The sequence below is a fragment of the Phaethon aethereus genome, assembly GCF_964289735.1.
Source record: "Phaethon aethereus genome assembly, chromosome: 2".
NCBI lineage: Eukaryota > Metazoa > Chordata > Aves > Phaethontiformes > Phaethontidae > Phaethon > Phaethon aethereus.
The window spans coordinates 120,692,238-120,716,379 of record NC_138582.1 but is presented as its reverse complement, the minus strand read 5'-3'; the positions used below and the strand labels follow the sequence as shown (position 1 = coordinate 120,716,379).

Here is a 24,142-nt window from a genome sequence, read left to right as displayed (position 1 = left end):
TTATTTCTTTAAGTTTTTAGATTTGTTGTTCAGGATTTTTCTCCTTTTGAATGCAGAACGAGGACATTTACACAGTACTTTTACACTACTCCCAATTTCACATTAGGAAAGGTTAGCATTACTTTCTTAAAAGCCTAAATTTCCCTGGCAAGGACAGCTGGACCTCCAACAGGTCCCCATGGTCTGTTCAATCAGAAGACCAGAACAGCATGGGTACACTCTGGGGTGTATCTGTTCCACACAGCCACCAAAAAAATCAGTGGTTACATTAATGTCTTCCCAGAGGAAAAAAAATGCCATTGAAAACATGGAAGTGGGAAAGACTGCTCTGATGTAAAACTAAGGCTTTCTTCCCCATCTTGAATTTAGTGAGAGTCCCCAAGATGCTGAAGATGGAGAGCTTATTTCTGTTTAGCCACAGCTTCTAAAATTATCACGGACACGGAAGATATTACCTCACCAAAATGTGAAACTGAATGTGAAATGAAACTGAATTGCATCTCAGAATTCAACAGGCAAGCGGAAGGGCTCAAAGCACTATAGGGCAGATCACTTAATTATTACAAGTAGTCACAGTGAAGCCCTGTGCCTATCACCCAAGCATAAGCGCCCCTAAGACTAGCCCCCAGTATTAGAGCAGTATGCATTAACTTGCACTAAGTACTCAGAGTAATGATGGTAACTTGCTCTTCACATACAATCTGTTACAGGATTATCAACTACATATATTGCCTAAACGAACAAATTCCTTTAAACGCCTCTACTTCTAGTGCTTCAGATGCTGACTTGACTCTTTATCAGTCGCAGTCCATAGCAGTCCAACAAGATAATCTATGCTGCAACACTGAAAAAGCATCTTTAATTCAAATTCATACTAAACTCTAGCAATGTACACAAATGCACATAAGCTATACTTACGCTACAGTAATGCATGCTTCTCTAACCACCTGGGACCTGAGATCCTTGGCCGAAAGCTTGAAAGCACCATCCAACAACCGTAAATGCTGGAAAAATCCATCATACTGTGCAGCTCCAGCAACAAGCAATGACCGGACCTTCTTCAGCTAAAAAAGTTAAGGCATTTTGTTTATGTCACTACCAATATGCATTTCAAAATAAAAAAGTAACAACTTCATTGCAAAAATGCATGTCTTTAGAGCAAAGCATCATTTTGAAATACATGGCAAGAATTTAAACAACTGTAAAAAATTGTATTACTTAAATTCTAGAGCTAAAAAGCCTCAGATCCCAGTCTACAAATATACAAATACGTAATTCTGTTCACATAACTGTTTCCAAACACTAAGATGCCATAAACCTGATTAAAAAAATGTAATTGCTACATACACAGAAACTTTTTATCCTGCAAGTGGAAGTTATCGTAGCCACACGTAAGATGTACTACTGCTAGCAGTTTACCTGCAGAATATGTAATTTTGCATACATGCCAACCGAAATATACACAAAGGACTTCAGAAAGCTTCCACTGAAATGTCAGCAAAAATGTGTTTTGGTCTTTTTAAAACATTTGCTCACATTTATTTGATACATGGAAATTCAATTTTTAGAAATTAAAATGTCTTTGATTAAATATTCTTTCTTAAAGTAATTATACCCCAGATAAAACAATCTAGCTGCCTGTGCTTTATGAAATACACCCACCCAAACCTGAAATCAGATTAAAAATTTACCGCATTAGTTCGTTGATCCCAATCATGTTTGTCATCTGAGAGAATTTCCCTGATTTTGTTCAATGTTTCTTCAAGTTCTCGACTAGAATAGATCTGAAGTATTGAAAAAAACACAGGAAAGTGATAATGTTAATATCCCAGGTAACCTGATGAAGGCAAATAGCTTGAGAAGACTGAAAATACAGTTATAATTCTGAAAAATCTTGCCCCAGAAGTTCCTGAGAACTGTGCAAGATGTATAAATGGGCATTTTAAGGCAAATCTTTGAGGATATCACCGAGTAGTGAATATTCATTAACAGAAAAGCTGAAGTATCAACATTTTCCTCAGGATTTCACCTTTCACCTTTGTGATGGGCTAATCACATCTGGAATTTCAGTAACTCCACTAAATAATTTATTATTTGATACAAGCAGAGGTTTTAGATAATCTGTTGCAATAATATTGCGATTCCATTTTATTTTCATACCCACTATTACCATGATACTCAACCAACAGATTTTAACCCAATGCAACTGTTTTGGGGCAGGGACTTGCATATTACAAGAGTGCATGGCTCTAAAAGGGCCTAACTGGGCTGCTGGTCAACACTAAAATTAAAAATTTGTCTGAAAAATAAATTAAAACCTTCAGTAGCTTCTATATGTACTAGTACTCCAAGCCTATCATTTATTAACTTATGGAGCCAATAAATAAATGTAAGGAGCAGCCTCTTGTCAGAGTTATCTAGTGTCTTAACACAGTAACTCCAGAAAAACTGAAGTCTGACCAATCTAATCATACATGTATTACCAAATAGTGACTGACGTATTAATGCATTTATTGGTAACTATACACATACAACAGTGGACTTCTGAAGAAAATTTTTTTAAAAGTAGCCATGAAAACATATTACTAACATCAGAAATAAACTGACTTCCTTTCTATTCTCCTAGACATAAGCCACAGGATGCTCTTTTCCGCTTCCAGTGAATATGCAAAATTTAAAGGTCTTTTTTTTTTTTTCTCTGCAGATTGAGAACAAGTTGAAGATGTTATCAAGCAAATGACTAACCAGAAACTTGATCTGGACAGAATTTCTTCAAAAATGCATTTTCGGCTAAAGATTTCCGGTTTTTTGGATCAAAAGTTTTTTACATAAACACACTGGGCTAAACCGAGTTGCCCATACACAGACACCTGGTGCCATCTGAGACACAGCCAAGACATCCACATGGTGCTGGCAGACATGATTCAGAGCTTCAAGGAAACTCATACCCTTCTAGAGTGAAAGGTGGAGGCCAGCATGATAATTTACGTAGCACCTAAATAGTAGTGCCTGATGCTTACTCATTATTTAAGTCCAAACCATAATTTTTACATGCAAGAGCACAGGGCATGTAGAGGAAAAAAGGACCAGTGGTTAGGACACCTTGCTTTGCATGGATTGCTGAAGAGCTTTGACACTGGTCTCTTGAACATACTGTTCTGCATGTATATACGCAGCTTTTATTTTATTGTTAAAAAAAAAAGGAACGTTCTGTTCTACAGTTAAGCTGAACATGTATTTTCTACAAAATACCTTTTTTTCCTAGGCAACTTGAAATTACTACAAGAGTTACACAAAATACAGTCTAGTTTTCCAATTTTTTGACCATATCAAATGAATTATAACTTACAGTAGACTTGGGACCTTGACTCTATTGACATCTACTTTTGTTCCAATACTTTAACAGAACATGGTTATGAAGGCCTCTATATTTCATGCTGAAATATTGAGTAGGTGGAAGACATCCATGCTCTAAAACACCTGCATATCTGGTTTGTAAGATAAACGGGGTAGGAATCACTTCAGAAACAAAATTAGTACACCCAGGACAGCTTCACTATCATGCAGAAAACAATTTCTGAATATGCTGTACCAACAAAATTGAAATTTTTATTACGACATAGCTGTGTAAGCTTTTCCAGGGTACACTGTGGAAGCAGCTTTGCAGTTCTATACAGGGGACACAACTGCATCCATAAAAACCAAAAAGCTGTTTCTCATGATTACTGTTTTCTTCTTCATTAGAAGTCAGTAAACATCTGATGCAGAACTTATTTGAAAAGAGTAAATGATTTAATGAAAACAGTGAGTCCAAGTGTAACAGACTTTCTACTCCACTGCCCACAAAATCAAACCTGAGTTTTGTATCCCCTTTTAATATACTTGTGTATACTGGTAGCATACAATACTTGTTACACAACACTAATTTACTCTAATACTAATTCTATAGGTACCATACTATCAAGAGTAAATATTACGTGTGTCTCGATGATCATTTGCATCAAATTAAATTTCCATTATCAAAGAAAATTCTTGTTTTCCTTCTAAAAGTGGAAGGGACTACTCACCGTTTAACTAAAGATGCAGTTTCATATTACAGTGACCCTAATGACATCAGAATTCATGACACAATTCAACCTCCTCAGGCTCACCCTTTACCATCACCCACCTTGCCCCATCCCCTTCCCAGTTCAGGGTTTTAACATAGAAAAACTTAACCATACAAGAGAAAAGGCAAAAACTTCTCTGCCAACTCAGCAGCTTATGCCAACTTATCGCAAAGCAGCAAAGTGCAACAACAAGGGAAGTGGGACCATGCTTTTTTGTGGCAGCTGAGATCTGTTTAGTGCACACTTGAAACTTAGTCTGAGGTTCTGGTCAAATACCTTTTGTAAGCTGTCTCACTGAGTAAGTAGATCCTCAAAACTAGGACTTTTTTTGTTGACAACCATGTGTTTTCAGAGACCACGTGCTGTAGTTACTGCCACAGGATTAAAACATACTAAGCAACAGACAAGTACAGAAGCAACATGTACAGTGGGTTTATGTCTGACCTACTTGCACACCTAGGCAAAGAATTTATTTTTTTTCTTTAATTACCTGGCACAAACAGAATTGGATCTATGCAATTTCTGCTATTCAAATTGTAATTCCTCACTGTAATGAGGAATTTAGTACATGGCATAATTTTATCTTGTAATGAAATTAAAACTGTAATTCCACTGAAAAATCCCAAATTGTCAAGGTTGTCCATACCTGTATTAGTTTCAGAGGAACAAAAGGTACTATTTTAATAATTTCTTTTCTCCCCATCCAGGTATGCTTTTAGAAGGCCAAGACGAAATTCTGTGTTCAGTCAATGACATAATACATTTTTTTGTTCACAAGTTCCTACATCAGACTTTTATAAAAACAATTAAATTTGTTCTGAAAAAAATTCTAGCTATTAATGGGAGTTACTCCTAATAACCGGAACACAGCATTTTCTTCAAATTAAGCAAAATAGAATAAACAGAGTTGTAAAAACATTATGGTTGTAATCTTAAATACGAAGGCACAATCCTCTCACCACAGTACTTCTCTTTTTGGCACACAGATCCATCAGACTTACCTCAATCACCCATCTTCTTCATAAACTGCTGTTACCCATTAGAGGGCAACACACACACATCATTACAGCTACGCGCAACATCAAAGACAGAAAAATCAAAAGCTCAAACACAAATAAGAGTAATAACTATACAGATGTACTTCCATTTTGGGGAGTAAAGAATATGGTATTATTAATGATGAGCAGTCATTGGAGCAGGTTCCTAGAAAGGCAGATCCAACACTGGAGGCTTTTAAGAATGAGCTAAACATACACACACCATAAATAACCTCAATTTACTTGATTAATACAGATGTACTTAATCTTGATTCAGAATTCAATCCATTTTTCCATAATATAGTTCCCTTCCTTACTTTCAATGAAGCCACTACTAAACCCCACAAATGTAATGAAAAAAGAAAGACACAGGAATGGGCTCAATAATGTACAAACAACTCCCTCTCCCCATTCTGTCTAATGAGTTTCCTTTGCTTTTAGAGTAATCTGGAAAACTACAGGTCATAAACATTATTTCTTCACAGGGTCTAGTACAAAAACTTCTCTCTTCCTTAACAGTTACACATTTCTTCCCTCCATCCTTACCTCAACTTGGGTAAGATTAGTAAAGAGAAGTGGGACTTTCTCCTCCACCTCTTGCAGTTTAGGAATGACCTACCTTCCTAGGTCACCCAGCAGTCAGACAGAAAAATACATGACCTCATCAACAACATACAGTTACCCTACTTTTGTTCTTGCAGTGTTATTAACCAACTTGAGTCATTACAGAGCTCTGCTTGGGACTGCAAACATTAAGGCACTGAACTACAGGCATCACATTTTCTAGGCTGTGGAATATGGCTCTGTTCAATATAATGGGGATAAATAATATTAAGAGCTCCATCATTTTGCACTCTGAAGAATTCTTAACACAGTTTGGAGATGCAGAAAAACATGAAGCTTTTACAGTGCAAGACAAGTATTTCCTCAACCTGATGGGAACCATGGAGATAAAGTGTTCCTTCATAAAAGCAGACAATATTTCTGCCTACAGGAGATCTAGCAAATAATTACACTGTCATCATGGGAAATAAAAATAGAGCAAAAGTACATATCAAGAAAAGGAAGTCATACAAAATCCTTCTGGTGTTTGGGAACTATGGCTGACTTGAGGTTTTGGTTGCCTTCCACACCTCAGCTGCTCAAGGAAACCTGATTCAAAATAGGTCTAGGAAGATACAAACATGTTAAATGACTCAACTGTGTGAAAGTACCAAGCATGTAAAATCTGATCTTTCAACTCAGAATCCAACAGGTTCGTTAGTACTCCAATTAAGCACTAGATTTATTTTTTTAAGTGTTGCTAGAGAGGGGGACATGTATGCCAGACACGCATCATTACAATTCAGACACATTTGAAAATGCAATGATTATTTGAGGGTTTTCTTTAATTATTTGCCTATATTATTAGTACTTGATTATCCCATGAAACTGCAGCCCTAAATTTTCCAAACATTACAGAAATCTTTTTCTTATCAAAATTAAAACATACAATTATTTACAGTAGCTCCCTGGAAAAGACTAAGAAAAGCAAGAATTAATTTTAGCTGAAATATAATGTGATAATAATTAGTAGGACAGTAAAGAAAAGGTGAGGGTTTTGGTAACTAACTGGAAAAGAGTAAAGAGCTTTCCACGGAGACTTTAAATTCAGGAAGAAGGAAAAGTAACACCACTTACTTAGAAGACCATAAAATTAAAGACATTTCAAAAGTAGGCTAGCACGTAGTATTGCAAATAGCGCATTTCTGAAAACAAACATGAGTATACACAGCATCTTACCTGTACAGTAGGAACATCTGTAAATGCCTTAATAAAATCATCCTCATCCACAGCTCCAGCTCCTCCTTCTTTAGAGGAACCTACATAAATGTAAAATACTGTTAAACAGTATGTAATGTATGTCAAGTTTTTCAAACTGACATAAGCATCTTTCACAGTACCTATTTTCAAACACTTAATATAACTTACAAAAATCCTGAACATTCATCATGTGTAAAATTGCAAGACCTTGGATTCTGATTTCACCATTAGTAAGGAAAAAGTTAAACTTTTTATCTTCAAAAATAAACAACTCTGAGTAGTTTCCAATTTGACAAAGCTAATGGTTTGATTTTATTATTTTTATTTTTGTCTTTAATTGGAATAATCTTTAGTACAATAAACCTCTAGTTTATAGAATTCTAGCTGTTTGCACAGAATTATGAGATCTGCATCCTATTAATACAAATGTTCCTAAATACAGCATAGAATTTAAAATTATTTACCAAAGCAAAAGTTATTTGTCCTTAAATGGAATTCCTGTGGATGAATTTTCACCTCAACACATGTGGCACAAGCAGTCAGCCCTGGAATGCATGGTAGCCCTACACAATTCATTTGCCTTGTGCTTCCCAGTGTTCTCATGAGGAGCTAAGAAGTGTGACACACATTTCTCAGTCTCAAAGCTCCAAGAACTTCAACAAAGAAAGCAAGGACATGGTGAAGGGAACGTTGTGTTGGAGCAAAATCTGAACTCCACTGATTGGCAGCCTCCTTCTCAGAGCGCTCATTCCCATGGGTGTTCCACAGTGGGATACTCCAGGACTGTATCACCTGGAAGAGGCTCCCAAGAACCTTCCAGACACATTACTAAACAAACATCAGACCAAAAACCTTTTAACTCCAAAACCTTCCATGCCAGCTATGCAAGTAGTAGGGCAGTTATTTCTGTGCAAGGTAAATGAAGAAACTATTCTCATGTAACAGGCAAAGATGCCCCACATCCCAAGCAAAAGAATCAGGGAAGAATACTAACAGGTAACCTGCTGGTTTCACACTGGCGTATGGTTGCCCAATCTCATGAAAATCCTGGGTAGAAACTAAGGCAACTCTAAAAAAGAAAATAATTTGAAAGCACTGTCTGGATTTCACTTTCTTGCAAATACTAGGGTTACTAAGAAAGCCCTTTTTAAAAGGAATTAACTCAAGTCTGCTACTCAATCAAAGAACAAGGTAATCAGACCCACTCTGTGCTACAAGCCTAAAACTCCAAATACAAGGTGAAGCTTGGCAGAATCCGTAAGTATCTTCAATAATTGAATCGGGCAGATAATATGACAAGACAGGTGATGCATGGAGATAATCAGTCCAGTAGAACACTCCCTTCTTGAGAGAAAACCAAATAAATCTCTTAGAGCACATGAGCACTCAGAAACAAGGGTCTTGTCTCAACTGTTTCAGAGTGAGGCCAATAGGATAGATGGTAGAATATGCTCCCTAACTTGCAGAGCACAGTTGAAATGGAGGCATCAAGCAGAGAAGACATGTATTTTACTAACTACAGAACAAATTAAAAAACATAAGGAAAAGCGGTTAAGAATGAGTGGTCTGCTACAACAAAAAGCCAGGACTTCTTGACAGCTTGAACCTCTTGGTGGCTGCACTCTTCAAAAATGTTTCATGGTTTACAGTGCCTGATCTCCTATTTATAGTGCAAAGAATTGTGTCTGCTGTGTTTATACACTTGTGCGGTTCAAAACATGAGGGTCCACTACCACTACAAATTTAATGGCAAACTTATTAGATCTCAGTGCCTCTATGCTGAACAAGATCTCTCACATGCCTCTGTGGCTGCTTAGTGTAAAAACACTGAAGTGATAGCTAGCAAAATTTGGACATGGTGCCTACAGTATGATATGGGAACATTTAAAGAAATTTTGACAGCCTAAGCTCAAGTATGTTGTAAAGAGATGCTGTACATAATGCACTTCCACATGTGTATCTCCAACACCATCTGTCATAATTGCCAGTGGCAGCCAGAAGGGAAAGAAGAAATTCTAACTGCCTATTTCTTCTCCCTCCAGACAGCAGAGGGAACAAGTCCTTCCACAAAGACAACGAGTACCTGACTGGCTAAGGAAACGAAGAGGGAAAGATCCCATTCAGACCCAGAACACACCCTTCTGCCACACAAACTTGTACAGCTCCTAAAAGGGAGGATGCCCTGGTCAGAGCAGAAATTTGTGGAAAGAAACCTTGAAAGGAAAGAATTTGGCACAGGGGCACCATGCTAAACTAGGTGGTGCAAACAGCTGCCTGGACCCTCAAATCATAACTTCATCTGTCCCTCCCAAAATACTCCGACATTTCAGAAAGTCTCGAAGTACCAAAATAACCACAATGAATATGCAGTACATACTGAGGAAAAGTAAATGGAAAAGAAATCTTAAGTAGCCAAAAGGTTACCAGAAAACCCAAATTTTTAAAGCTTGAAACATAGTTTTCATACAGTCAAAGAACTGCTTTTGTAAAATGTTTAAAATTATTTAAACAGTTAATAAAAGGTTTCTGTTCTTATCAAAATTGATTTACTCAAAGCTAATCCTTTGTGTTAGTCACAACACAGTAAACGCCTATGAAGCTCATACTACACGTTTCTTTGCTACATGATAAAATATTAAGACTACAGTGATCCCATGACACTAGAGGCAAAAAACCCCACCCCCCTTGTGTTACTATTCAGCTACGTAAATACCCAAAAGCCACTGTTAAAGCAGGGAAAAAAGTACTTTGCATTCCCATCCATTACTTACCATTTTGCTGCCAAGGGACTAAACTTAGAGAAATCGAACATTAAAAATTGACACATATGGGCCACAAACATAAAAACCATAGAAAATGTTTGGATTGCAAGTATTCATAGTGCATTCATGTACACTATAAAGTAAAAATTAAAAGTGTGTGAAGTTGTCTTTGCTAAGTAAGTAAACGTTGTCATCTTTAGTCCACCTTAAAGTATTGCTTTTAAAATCAGAAAATAGCATGGACTACATGACAGATTTTCTAGCACCGTAACATCATCTAATAACGCATCCTGAGAAATAAGAGAAAATCCTTTATCTAAGGAGTAACAATTTATTACTTCAAGGAGAGAAAGAGGAAGGACAGACTACTATTTAAAATCCGTCTGACACAGTCCAGGCGCACAGCATTTCCCATCTTCCCTAGTCTCAACTAGTTCACTTCTACAGACCACTTTTCTTGGAAAGCAATACTCACAGAAAATTGTTTTATTGCCTCTTTGCCTGGAAATATAAAAAAAGTTCTGTGTTTTTTTTGGCAGGTGACACTTTTTTTTAAAACTTATCTCTAAAAGCACATTCACTTCTACTCCACTAATTTTCCCCTCCTCAACAGCATGATGACATATGCGTATCAAAATAGAAGTGTGAAGTAACTGTCTTCTCTTTATATTGTATACAAGTCAAAAGCCTACACTGCACAAGAAGGAAAAATATTGTTCAACCTTTCCCTTCCCAATCTCTTCATAGGTATGTTTACCAATTCTGTTTACCACATCACTGTTTCTGTAGAGACTAACCAAAAAAATGACAGAACTCTATCCACTGTTTCCCAATTCAGGAGAAAGTCTTTTACTATGCTAACAAGATACATAATAGTCACACACATGCAGATGCCTTCAAACAACTTCTCATGCTTTTGTAAGGCTTGACCCTCCTCCACAAAAGCAACAGCAGAGCTTTACAAAATTCTCATTTTAGACAGCACTGCCTACAGACTCAAAACTGACATATCTGACAGAGCACACAGATTTTGATAAGCTGTTTTGTTGTTGCTTACCTTCTCAGACCAAGCTGTGATTATAAGTTTCTTACAAGTAGCTCTCTTGAGTGTTAATGACTTCCACTGAATAGTGGATGTTCTTCACCTTACCCACAGAACACATAATCCTTTGACCAAGTGCAGACAAGTTCAACTACTGCATTCCTAATGGCAAGAACACTACAAACAATTCGAAAGGGCTGTAACCCCACTGCATTTAACATCTTTAAGCGCTCAGCAGATAACTAAAATCCAGAGCTTCACCAACTGGCTTTTTCTTAAATGAGTGCAACTTACATTGACCTACCTTTGGCCTCAGCCCATTGAATCCAACTGGGCCTCCCTCAGCTGAGACCCACAAGAGAAAAGTATCTGAAGGAAAGGGAGATCAATCCACACAAGACATTTACCTACACAGGTAAGTTTTCATTCATAACCTTTACTTAAGTTTTCATACATAACCTTCAAGCACCTTGGTTACACAAACTCACAGAGAGACCTGCAAGCCCAAGTTCCACTTCAGGAAGCTGGCGAGAATCTACTGAACAGAACACAGACTTGATATGGAAATAAATTATAGCAGCTGAAGGCACCTTGGAGTTTTACAGTTGGTTTGTGGTTTTGTTCTGTGTTTTTTTTTTTTTTTTAAAACTTACAGTCAATGAGTCTGGGGATGGAGGCAAAGGAAACAAACCCCTCACTTCCCGCAGACTACTAAGAGAGACTACATCTTCGTAAGTTAAATTTAATCGTAAGTTAAATTTAAAGATTTCTAACAATTAGTGAGGCCCTAGGAGTCTTTTTTTTTAAAGAAAAGTTTTCCAGTCACCAGTCTTTCAGTTCAGCATTGTGAATAGCTAAACACCAGAAGGGGTAGTGTATGCAAGCGAAGGAACTGCAGTCTTTTGCAGAATCAGTTTTCTCACCCAGGATTTAATTCCTGCGGTTGAGTTCTTACCCTCTTCCGACAAACATTTGAAATCTTTCTTTCATATCATAGTAACTTTGGACTGCTCACTTGGTCTACCACCTTGATGCTCTCCCCATGAGTATCTACAAAGCTGTGCATGATGGGATGACAAAACAGGACAACACTATGTGGGAGAAGAAAGATGTCATGAGAGTCATATTGGATTGGTAATTTTGTTTTGAAACAAAGAACTGTTTCATCAAAGCATGCTTAACTGTTTAGTAAAGCATACAAGCACTGGTCTAATAATAAAAAATTGCTCAACTTCTACTTGGTAGCCACTCTTCACTAGGCAAATTCTGTAGGTCTTTTGACTAACATTTCATAACAAAAATTTCCCTATGAAAAAAGGGAATTTCAAAACTGGTACAGAAACTTAGAGGTAATACAAACTACAAAACTTTCTTTCACTTTTTGTTCTTAAAAGCTTTTCTCAACACACTTCCCTATAAAAAACCTCATCACTATTTTCTGATACAACACACATCACAAATTAGTATTTAGTAAACTTTATATAAATGTTTTTTATCCCTCAGAATTCTCTAACTGGAGACAGGATCTGAACAACGCATCTAGAGCAAGATGATGTGGATTACAGTCTTTTTCTGAAAGAAATAAAAAACCCAAACCCTAAAGCTATACACACATCTCAACGAATTCAAAAGCTTCACTTCTTGTCTACCAGACACTGAAGAAGTAGTAAAAGATACAGATCATTCTGTATTTAAAAAAAAAAATACTGTTATCCTTTCGGTTTTGTAGGATAACAAACCATCAGCTGTAAATTAGGAACTGACAGCAGCTTCAGCTCAGCATAGGATAAGCAGACAGGATAAGCTCAAGCAACTCCCGCTCACTCCTACTGTTTTCCCTCATTCTAGCACTAGTACAGCTGAATAGTAAATCAAAACGGGGAGTGGCTAAAATAAGAATAAAATAGAGTGGCCAAGAAGAACGGTTTCAGTGAGGCAAGTTCCCTGGCCCACTTCACTGTGGGGCCATATAAACACCGTGCTAACACAATCCAGTGGATGACCTGGGATACAAATGAGTTTGTGGAGATAAGGGAAAGAAATGACTTCCAGGCAGCTTAAGCAGTACAGCTGCTGAAAGCCTAAGTATCGGCTGAAGGGAGTAGAGCAATACTCAAACAAAAGGAACCCAGGCAAGGACAAGTGCCAAGGCAACCTAGTGGAATGGACAGCCTATCTCAGTATTGATAGAAAACAAAAAGCAAATGCACCCACATGAGCTACAAATAAAATGAGTTACAGAAATCAGATCATGCTTCCTACAGATTTTTGGAATCCATTCAAACACTATGACACAAAACCCAATTGTTTGTGAACAAAGTTCTTTAGCATGGTGCTTGCAATGGACAGAGACAGTGCTCGATAACCAAACTGTGTTCCCAGTCCTAGTGGATGGGTGTTGTGAATGTCCTATTTGATTCTTTCTTGAATGTAAGTTCTGCTGTTTGTTAGTCTCTGAAACTGGTATTTTTCCTGAATCTTCTGTAGCTGTCAGATAGTCTTTTTGAAATCTATTTATTTATCCTTGGGTCAGCCTATTTATACTATCTGATAAAAATGACAGCTTGCTTTTAAAATGGTATCTGTTGGGGGGAAGGGAAGTTACCAGTGCTTCATGATCTGAATTACCACTTCTGATATGGCAAAGGTGAATTTTAGGACAATGATTCTGATAAAGCCCTGTGTACAGACTGAGTTTCAGTGTCTCAGTAAGGAATCTTTTTATCTTTCCAGGTATAATAAAATTACTGCTACAGTTAATACAACAGTCAAGAATAACATATTTTCTTATGCACTTTTCACAATACTGCTTCTGGAAAACATGAACCAAATGTTTGGAAGAGTAGCTGAAAATGGAGAAGCTCTGAAAATTCCCTTCATATTTTAACAGAATACAGGGAACATTGGTGGTCTTACCTTAATTCTATCAATGTCCTAACTATTCTTACTTCCATGTTTGAAAGACTGATCTTTCTAAGACTGATCTTTGTATTTATAGTTGAAAAAATTGAATGAAAACCTTCCATAAGACAAGCAAAGCACAATTCTTCAGTCTCAAACATCTGGATAAAGCACAAAGGTGTTCTTCCATCAGGTGACTAAGAGTCATTTTGTACAGATGCCTTCAGGTTCCCTGCGTAAGTTAGGAAAACATTTGAGAGCAACAAAGAAGTAGCACTTGCTCCAGTAAAAAAACACTTTGATGAACATTAGACAAGGTGTTTTCCTGTAAGCAAGGCAGATTTACTTTTAGATAATTACACTGGTAAATCCTCTAGGATGAATAGAAATAGACTAATTTAAATAAAATTATGTTATTGTAATAACTTGTACCAAGTTCTACTCACAGCATAAATTGTCCCAGCCAATGCGTAATTGTTCTGGTGTAACTGTTCATGTCACTTACTGGCTTTGCCGTACAAGTTAAGAAACAGATCATGCTGCTAATTGCCACAGCTCTACCAATAAAACTTAGGGGAAGACCAAACTATGAAAATCTGTAGCAATCTGAAGTTTAGGAAAAAAAATTTAATCGGCTGTCTTATGTCCATTTTCTAAAGAAAAACAACCAACTGCTTCTGGAAGCAAATAATTCCCCATCCTCAAAAACCTGTTACTATAAACTTCTATATATTCCCAGTGCTTTTGCAAGCACATGCCTTGCCTACCAGAGAAACCTCAGAACTAAAACTTTGGAAACCACTGTGAGATTACCTTATTGGGCTGTTCAACCTGCCTGATGGTAGTTACTACCTGCCTAGAGGGGAGAGAGGAGGAGGGAGAGGAACATGTACCTGTCTCTTAAGCCGTTGCAGTTCATGATTTATTAACTTAAGCTAAAATGGCTTTGGCTTAAGCTGAACTCCTTTGACAAAGACACTGGATAGACAATTAGGATCAGTAAACCTATTCAGTGGTTCCAACACAAGTCACTAGAGTTTTCAGAAGTAATTTTCAGATATAAAATATATTTTTAAAACATTAGATGCAACACTAAACCCAAATAAGCCTTTTTTTTTTTTTTTAAGAACTTTAACTGACAAAGCCTTCACATTGTTTTAAACCAGCTTAGAAGACCATTCAAGTTATAACCATGTGACTTAAGAGTCGAAAAGCCTTCGCTAGAAAGTCCACTTTAAGGAAAGTGACAGATTAATTCTGTCATGTTCAGCCTCATTCACGTTCAGACAGACATTCATTCTAAACTGACTTGTCCACCTCAGCTCCTCCAATGCCAAAAGTCATTGTCCCCAAGGCACCTGGAAAGTCATTCAAGTTGAAACAGCTGCACAAACTGAAGAAAATAGCAAAATCCCTTCAAATACCTTCTATTCTTTACTTTATCTGCCTACCTTAGAAACTTGGAAGACAGGGTTAGAGAAATTCCCTAGAGAACCCATGTGTATCGTGCCTGGTTCATTAACACATTTCTCCTCCATGCCACAGACACTGTACATCAACAGGAGCTTCCACCCAGCAAGTGAGTGTGCTGTCTCTGAGGACTGAGATGCTAAGCAGATCTCTCCAGACAATTACTCTCCTCAGGAAAGAAAAGGACCAGGAGGGACAAGAAAAAATTAGGAGTAATCTAGGCTTACAAGCAAGAATGTGGTGCAAAGTGTTTAACTATAAGGATAGCACATCTCAATCGTTGAGGTGTGCCACATTAATCCGGAGCAAATACAGGACTTCCGTACTAAGAGGAAGCAAAAATAATTCTTACGTGAACTGAAGAGACTGAAGATCACTGCGCCAGCATGCATACCTTAAAACTAGAGCTGCTCTTCAGCATGAAAATTCCTTTGGAATTGTGTATCAAACACTACACTCTGAGAAATTTAGTCAGTAGTATTTGAAGCTGATTCCTAATACTGAATGCAGTTTCAACAACTTTAGCCTCAATTCCTGTATAGCACAGTTTTACAGGTATGGAAGATTAAGAATACTACTTCTTATTTTCACAGGCATGCTATGGAGACCAATTCAATTCACAAGCATTTGTGAAGCATGCAGAAAATATGACAGCTACACAATGAAGAAATTAATAGTGTTTCACTTAGCATGAGGTTTGGATGGCATACACTATGTAAGACCAAACCCTGGGTGCGGAGAAAAACAAGGAGTTCCACGAGCAGCAAGAATACAGATACCCCATTTCCCTTAGGCTTATCTCACCCTTGATTAATGTCTGTTTCTACTCAACTGGAAGCTCATACAGCCATCTTTCAACGGATGCACAATGTTCATGCTCACGCTGTGATCTTTCAAAGCACTTATGCATTTCTTTTTTCTATTGGCACTCGTTTTTCACAAATACTTAGAAGAACATTTGAGACCCTGGCTCTTTCGTCCAGTTCCAACAGGCGAGTTTTAAAGTTATGCTAATTTTATAAACATGACAGCATTAGTCTTAGTTTCAGTATTTAACATAGCTTTCCAATAACCTAATATTTACATTTTACTTGAATTTGTTCCTAATTTTACACCTGAATACAGAAAATAGCACTAATTATTTTACATTACAGAAATTACTGAGAATAAGCAGTAACACAGCTCATTTGTTATCTAATTTGTGTTGCAAAACACTGTGGTTTGGGATATTGTAGTTTTTTTGGAGTTTTTGTGGTGTAATAGTTCCAGAAAAATAGTATTTTCATTGTCACTTCTCTTCAACTGTGCATTGTTTTTCGAAACAATTTAAAACAGATACTGTATTAAGAACTAGAACTAACATTGCCTGTCATTGCAAACTACACAATTACAGTTTATAAATGTTTTAGACAACACTTCTATCTTTCACTTCTAAAAGATCACTAGTGCAAAACAGAAGGTCAAAGTGATTTGATTTTAATGTATTGTTTTTCTCTTACATTTTAAAGAACATTGCGTTTATTTGTTGCAAGTAATAATTGCACCTTTGGTGAAAAATCTCTACTCGAATTCTAAAAACAATTTGCATCTTAGGCTTCTACATTCCCTGCTTCTCTATTTGAGAGCGTATACAATTGTCCAAAGAAATGAAACAGCTTTTTTATGACACTTTTCCCTCTTCTGGGATTCCTTTTCTGCCCTACAAAGAGGAATCACACCTGCTTACTTTGCAGAGCAGCAATGCAGGAATGTTTTGGAATGGTTGTCTTTGCTTACTCTGTAACAGCCAAAGTCCCTAAGGACTCAAACTGGCAGGGCCAACTGATTTCAGCCCAGCTTCTTCCTCCCACCTTCCTCTTTGTCCTTCTGGATTTACCCACATGAAAATATAAACAGACTGCTTCCTCTTCTTACTGCTTGAAAAAAAATCAGTATTCAATGTTAGCAAACTAAACAAAGGGTTGCTTGTCTTCCTTTTTCTCATCACTGCCTGGTACTACCATGATTGCTAGTAAAAAATTTGGGACAAGAATACATGGTCGACATGTCAAAAGAAGGTTACACAGCGTGGTGAGGTCTTATCTCCAGACATCTTAATTTCTTCTCTACTGTTACTCTTTTCCTATTTTATCCATTCATAAGCTGACTTCTTCCCTCAAAATGCTCACAGCCTAGAATATCAGATACAGTATTGTCCTTATACCTACATAATCATACAATCTAACTGAAGCATCTGGAAATTAGTGCAAAGTAAACTAAAGTAGCATGAACTTTCTGGCAACTGTCTTTAGGTGATGCACAGAAAACAGAGAGACTAATGAACAGTAGTTATGAATACACATATATGTTCTCTGATGGTATATGTATAGGTGTGTATACATGTATGTATTTATAATTTAACATGTTTGTTTATTTTCATTCAGAATCCTCATTAAGACCGATTTTCCAATCCACCTTCTGAGGCTAGCTGGAAAAGAGAGTATCCGTTAGAGGAATGGAAACCTCAGTGACTGGACAAGCATTTATAATGGCCCAGGAGAATAGACCACTGAGCATGTGCAAGGAAACCCTCTCCTTAAGTAAACAAAACCAACAAAATCCAACAGCTCTCAGAGAACCTGGAAAGTTGTAAGACCTCCAACTTCCCTGAGTTCTGGGTTAGGTTAAAATCGTAGTTCAGAACTGCAGGATTGCAACCCAGCAATTCCATGGGCAAAGTTCGCACCCTCAGCAAGTTTGCAGACAACACCAAGCCGAGTGGAGCGGTTGACATGCCTGAGGGACAGGATGCCAGCCAAAGGGACCTCAACAAGCCCAAGGAATGGGCCCATGTGAACCTCATGAGGTTCACAAGGCCAAGTGCAGCGTCCTGCACCAGGGTTGGGGAAACCCCCGGTATCAATACAGGCTGGGGGATGAAAGGATCGAGAGCAGCCCTGCCAAGAAGGGCTTGGGGGTACTGGTGGATGAAAAGCTGGACATGAACCAGCAACGTCCACCCGCAGCCCAGAAGGCCAACCGTATCCTGGGCTGCATCCAAAGCAGTGTGGCCAGCAGGTTGAGGGAGGTGATTCTGCCCCTCTGCTCCACTCTGTTGAGACCTCACCTGGAGTCCTGCATCCAGTTCTGGAGCTCTCAGCACAGGAAAGACATGGACCTGTTGGAGAGGGTCCAGAGGAGGGCCACAAAGATGATCAGAGGGATGGAGCATCTTTCCTGTGAGGACAGGCTGAGAAAGTTGGGATTGTTCAGCTTGAAGAAGAGAAGGCTCCACGGAGACCTTATTGCAGCCTTCAACTACTTAAAGGGGGCTTCTAAGAAAGATGGGGAGAGACTTTTTAGCAGGGCCTGTAGTGATAGGACAAGGGGTAATGGTTTTAAACTACAAGAGGGTAGTTTTAGACTAGATAGGAGGAAGAAATTTTTCACAGCAAGGGTGGTGAAATACTAGAACTAGGTGGTAGACGCCCCATCCCTGGAAACATTCAAGGTTAGGTTGGATGGGGCTCTGAGCAACCTGGTCTAGGTGAAGATGTCCTTGCTTATTGCAGTGGGGTTGGACTAGATGACCTTAAAAGGTCCCTTCCAATCCAAAGATTCTATGATGCTATGATCTCTCAGGAATGAAGTTAACTGACTGGGGACAAGGAAGCTAACAGGTGTTCTGTAACAAATCCTCTGATTCAGACTCTGATACCCAAGGCTGATCTCAAAGGCTGCTCAGAAAGACAAAAAGGCTGATTTCAGCTGGGATCTTGCAGAAAAATGCTTGAATTTCACAACAACCTGGAAACCAAAAAGGGAAGCAAGTGCCACAGAATGTCAAGGATGCTTTGCTGACCAAGATTATCTCAGATCAGTTTTATGTCATACATTGGGCCAAAATAAAATAATGGGAAAGAAAAAACCCAAACTAGTTGATTTTACATGACAAATACAGCACTTCGGAAATCACTTAATGAGGGCTAAACAAATAATAGAGGAAAGACTCCTGAACTTATTCGCTGCAGAACTCAAAAGTTTAAAAAAACAACCACCCAAAAAACCCCAAACTTGGGCATTGATTGCTATGAAGCTTTTTTGTGCAAGTAAACACAGAACTGTCTTCATGAGTCTGAAGACAATCAATACAGCAAGCATGAGTTTACCCTGTTTCAAGTCCAGTCACTAACAATTTATATTTACAGTTCCACAATTACTGAAGCCTTATTAACAAAAATGTTTCTTAACTACAGTATATAGTTTTAATGAGATTAACTTCACCTGGCTAAGATTTCAGAAAGCAAGTATCCATTTTCGGTACCACATTTGTTTTATGAAGAGCCTTTCCATTTACACTGTTTCTTACTAAAGCGCCTAAGCACTTTGAAATGTCTTCTGCTAGGAAATAGAGCCAAAATAAGCAAATCAGTAAGACTTTAATACTTCTCAGCAAAGAGCTGTATTGCTATCAAGGAGGGGAAAAAAAGCATTATAATGCTAATAGAACACACTATAAACAGATACACAAACTAAACTTAAATTTCCTCAAGTTGGGAATAGCTTCCTAGAGTTAAGAATGTGTTCCTTTAGCTAAGAAAAACATGTACGGTTTTATTATAGTTCTCAGAGCCTTCTTTTGCCAAACCTGTTCACCTGGTCCACCCAAGTTTTCCAGTTACTTGATTTCTACCTAGAAGGAGATTATTTTTAATGGTTTTTGAGCAAACATCAAACTTTAAGAGCCCTTTTTTTAACTTAAAGAATTACAACCATCCTAAAACTGAGGGTTATTTCAAATAATGCCAGCATTAAATCTCAAACTGGTACAGTTGCAGTCTTCATTGAGGACCAGAACCTTTGAGCAGTTTAAGAGAAGTAGGCAACATCACTATTTTTATGTTGGAAAAAACGCTTTTTGCATGCACACTTTAACAGAAAAAAATGAACCACCTCTATGTCCTTGGGTTTTCACTTCATATTCTTCACGCTTGGCACGTAACACCCTTACTCCAAAATATCTTTTTAAACAGCAGTTTCAGTAATTCTGAGTTTTGAATTAATAACATCCCTTTTGCTGTTTTGTCACTGGATGACTCATCCTAAAGCAACACAAGTTGTCTCAAAAAGTGTAACATCCATGTTAACCAGTAAGCAATGCATAGTAACTATATGTTAGTAACAACTAACATATGTACTATATTGGCTAATAGGCCAATACACTAGAGAGAAAAAAAGCCAACGAACCATAGGTAAAAATACATGATGCAGTATCTGCCTGCTAAAGACAACCTCAAAAAGGAAGTCCACCTTGTTTCAAATGACATTAAGAATGATGTTCTAGGCCTACAGAGCTTCTCATAAAACATACAACAAAGTTAATACCAACTGCTGTCATGACTGGGTTTCATCAGCAGCTTTTCTTCCAAAAGCCACATGGCTCTGTTGAAGTATCACTATTCCTACGTTTAATCCATTTGAAAGACTACTAACTTAAACTGGTATTTTGGGAAAAGAAAGGAGGCCAGTCTTCTTGTTGCGGTACAGACTGCGGTTTCCTACTAACATCTAGACTACATAAAGCTTCTGAAGAGTATAGATGCAAACAATTCCCTAGCAGACTTGGAACAGGGAGCTCACGTTTGCCAGAGAACCTGCCAAAGCCCTGTAATAGATCTTAAACAGTGCAGGGACAAGAATATAGCTCATTTGGCTAACATACTTAAGTCTTTTTCTACTGTAAATTATGGTGTCCCTTACAATTGAAAATCTGCTTGCCATACTGCCAAGAAAAAGCCCCTGAGTATCCACTTCGGGAAGGGAAGAACACACAATGTGCACATTCTCAGTAAGAAGGCCTTAGAGCAAAGGGGTATTTCCAGAGGTCCTCTGCCACTTGGATGAAGAGCTGAAAGCAAGTGTGTCAGGAGTAGGCAGATCAGCTGTGCATTTCCTGGCAAAGGACTAACTGGGGAAAGTGTATTGACCATGGAATAAGAAATATGCCAAACAAAGCACTGTCCCATTAAGTTGAAGACCCATCACTTCTCATTCATCACAAGCAAGAAGGTCAGCGTCTGAACACCTCCCAGCAGTAAAGTCAGATGAGAAACAGGCTGCCGGATTTCTTACTCTCAGGGCAGTACCCCATTGAGCTTGCCTGCTCTCAGTTTTCTGGCAAGCTGTCTTCCACAGACTTAATCACACCTGTCAGCAAATGCAAAGTTCTACAAGCTCTCCCATCCCTACAGTTGACAGGAAAAGATCTTGCACAGTCATTCCCAGCACAAGGAGAGAGAATTCCAGCCCGAGTAGGACACTGCTATTGCTAATGTACGTAGCTGTTTCACCTGCCCTCCTGGACAATGATTTTGCATCACCAGTGCAACCAAAGTGCATCTCCTACATTAAATGGAAAGTGCCCAACACAATGAAAAAAAAAAAAAATAGTTTTGCATACTGGATGGGTCCTTTCACTTGAACAGAGTATTTGGTCAGTGGTGGAATTATCCATTTTTTCAGTAAGAAACATCTCCATGGAGTATATAATGAAAAGCCAAGCACACATGCATCTGAGGTAGAATTCAGCAGATACCAGAATAAAAGGAGTGGCATGGCTAAGAGGTTTAATTTTCTTAGTTTCAAGACAGGATAGCCTCCACTCCCTTTTGGAACCAGGAAAAAGCTGTATTTTGACACGACTTTGGAGATTTTTGTGAAAAGGAAAGAAAAAGCAACACAGTTAATGGAGCTGCTGCTACTTCTTCCTCCAAGGCTGAGCTGCAGCTTCTTAGTATGTATACACATATATATGAAAGAGTCAGAGAAAACTTAGGCAAGCAGGACCAGCAAGTGGCAGAACCATGGGGTAAGCAGTTATGAGCCTGAAATACCTGTAGCCAGTGCTTATGAGGGAAAGGTGAGAAATGACATTCCCACTGATTACAGGCTTGGAATGGTGAGCAGAAGAATTTGGAACCGAAGGACATGGGAGAGCCCTAATAAATCAGCAAGAGCAGACAACTTCCAGAACCATAGATTTGCTCCATAAAGATGGCAATTGTGAAGCTGGAGAAAAATCTCAGGTGTCCTTTAGACACCTGCAAAGCAGACCCTACAGAAAGTGGATGCGAAAGAGCATCAAGGTTTGTTTGTAGCCATAAAGATCCATTAAGTTTCAAGATAAGCAGAATAGGATGCCCTAACTGGACCCTTCAAAGACTCTGGTTCTCTGTGGAATAAAGATCTCTAAATCCAGCATTTTGCCCTGTAATGACTGTGTGCTTCTCAATACTTGCCCTGCTCATCTATGTTTCTCTAGTAGCCATTTCTGACTACTGTCAGATGGGACAGTAGACTATACAGACTTCTTGCCTGACCTAGTATTAATTGTTCATACGAATAATGTTATGGGAAACTCCTCACTTCTGGACGAGACTGACTTGATTGACTTCAGAAATACATTTAGCATCTACTCTAACATTCTTTATTAGGCTAGGAGATGCAGGATTTGTAAATACTATGCAGAAGGGTAAGGCTCTCTTAGGTAGCGCAGACATTTAATATTTCTACCTGCTAGCAAGCTTGTTACTAAACAAAACTAGTTCAAACACTGGTAACCTCCAAAAAAAGTATGGAGACAGAGAAAACCATTGAAAGATATAAATAATGAGCAGCAGGAGTACAATGAAGACAAATACTAGCTGATAAAAATGAAAACAGCGATAACAGCCTTGCTGACCAACAGTGACATACGGAAAATGCTAAAAAGAAAAGTATGAGGGTCAACTCAAGGAAAACTTGAAGGGCAAAAAAAACACCAAACAGGAATTCAACTAGGAAGCATAGTTATATGTAATGAAAGAAATTTGTGCACAAGAAGATTAATAGACCTGTAAAAATTTCTCCCTGGTAGACAGCAAGAGAAACAAGTAGAGGTAGTCGAGAACAACTGAAGACTGGAAGATAAATTTCCACCTTCTAGCCATTTGGTGAAGAATACATGGCATAACATCTTTCCTACAAAATATGAGCAGTCTGTACAACCACACCATAGTTGCACATACAGAAAAGCATTCAAAGAACAATTTAATCAACATTATAAACGCCAGCCAAACATTTAATCCTAAATTTTCAAAATTCTAACTACAGCCATACTGAGAGAATTAAAAAAAAAAAAGAAAAAGAAGAGTGGAAACGGATGCACATGTCAGCACTCCTCAGTATTTTCCAGAGTTGAAAGGAGACTGTATAAAGCAAGGCATGACCAAAGTTCTCTGGTTTTGGCATGCTTAAATTTTGGCCTTATTCCATGTAATTTTTCATTTTATTTTTTTGAAGTTTGGCAATACAGAAAAGGAAGAAAACCAATGTAATAATTTTTGGGCTTTTTTAACCTCCTTTACTCGTGAATTTTTAGATAAACTGAGGAAAAAAAAGAAAGAATCAGTCAACTGGTTATTCTGTTCTTATTTCCCTTCCCCTGCTCTCCTATCTCCATGTTTTTACTGCAGAGCACATAAAGTGACAGTCTACATGTAGAAACACTTTTACATTAAAAAACATCTATATTTAATAAAATATTACCAAAAGAAGCACATACCGAAAGAAACAGGGATCCTGAGTGTTCAGTTCTGGTACTATATGTTATTCTTGCGTGCAAAAAACACTATGCTTCAGGTTAAAGGAGATGATAGTATTATTACTTATTTGTGTAATGATAATAAATACTAAGAGTCAATTTCAAGAGATAAGCTCCTTTAGGAAGTCTTTTAGGTGGTACTTTGATTCATACTGCTATCAATTTTGAGTTATACTATGTCAGTGCTGATCCCACCCTATGGGATCTTTTCGATTTATCAGGAATTCTGAAGATCACATTAGAAAAACAGTAAATTGTCAAAACATTATCTGTATCTTTTTAAGATGAAAAAACTTAAGGCAGCTTGTTTGGCATACGTATCTTCTTTCAAATTTTAACTTCACTTTGCAATTCACATAAGGGAATGTTACACAAATAGGAACATAAAAAAAATTACT

The 24,142-nt window shown here is 37.9% G+C and overlaps 1 protein-coding gene across 26 annotated transcripts in view; it reads right to left on the bottom strand.

Moving 5' to 3' along the window:
• The window catches only part of CLASP2 (cytoplasmic linker associated protein 2), a gene marked incomplete at its 5' end in the record, with an annotated part of 149,484 nt that overhangs the window by 64,054 nt on the left and 61,288 nt on the right, over positions 1-24,142 (bottom strand). For 16 of the 26 annotated variants that reach the window (XM_082015468.1, XM_082015491.1, XM_082015487.1 and 13 more), the window contains 3 exons: positions 919-1,064; positions 1,692-1,784; positions 6,929-7,008. In XM_082015468.1, the coding sequence (XP_081871594.1) occupies positions 919-1,064; positions 1,692-1,784; positions 6,929-7,008 (319 nt within the window). Of the gene's footprint in view, positions 1-918; positions 1,065-1,691; positions 1,785-6,928; positions 7,027-24,142 lie in introns of all 26 variants that reach the window. The other 10 variants (XM_082015479.1, XM_082015489.1, XM_082015492.1 and 7 more) reach the window with 1 other exon arrangement.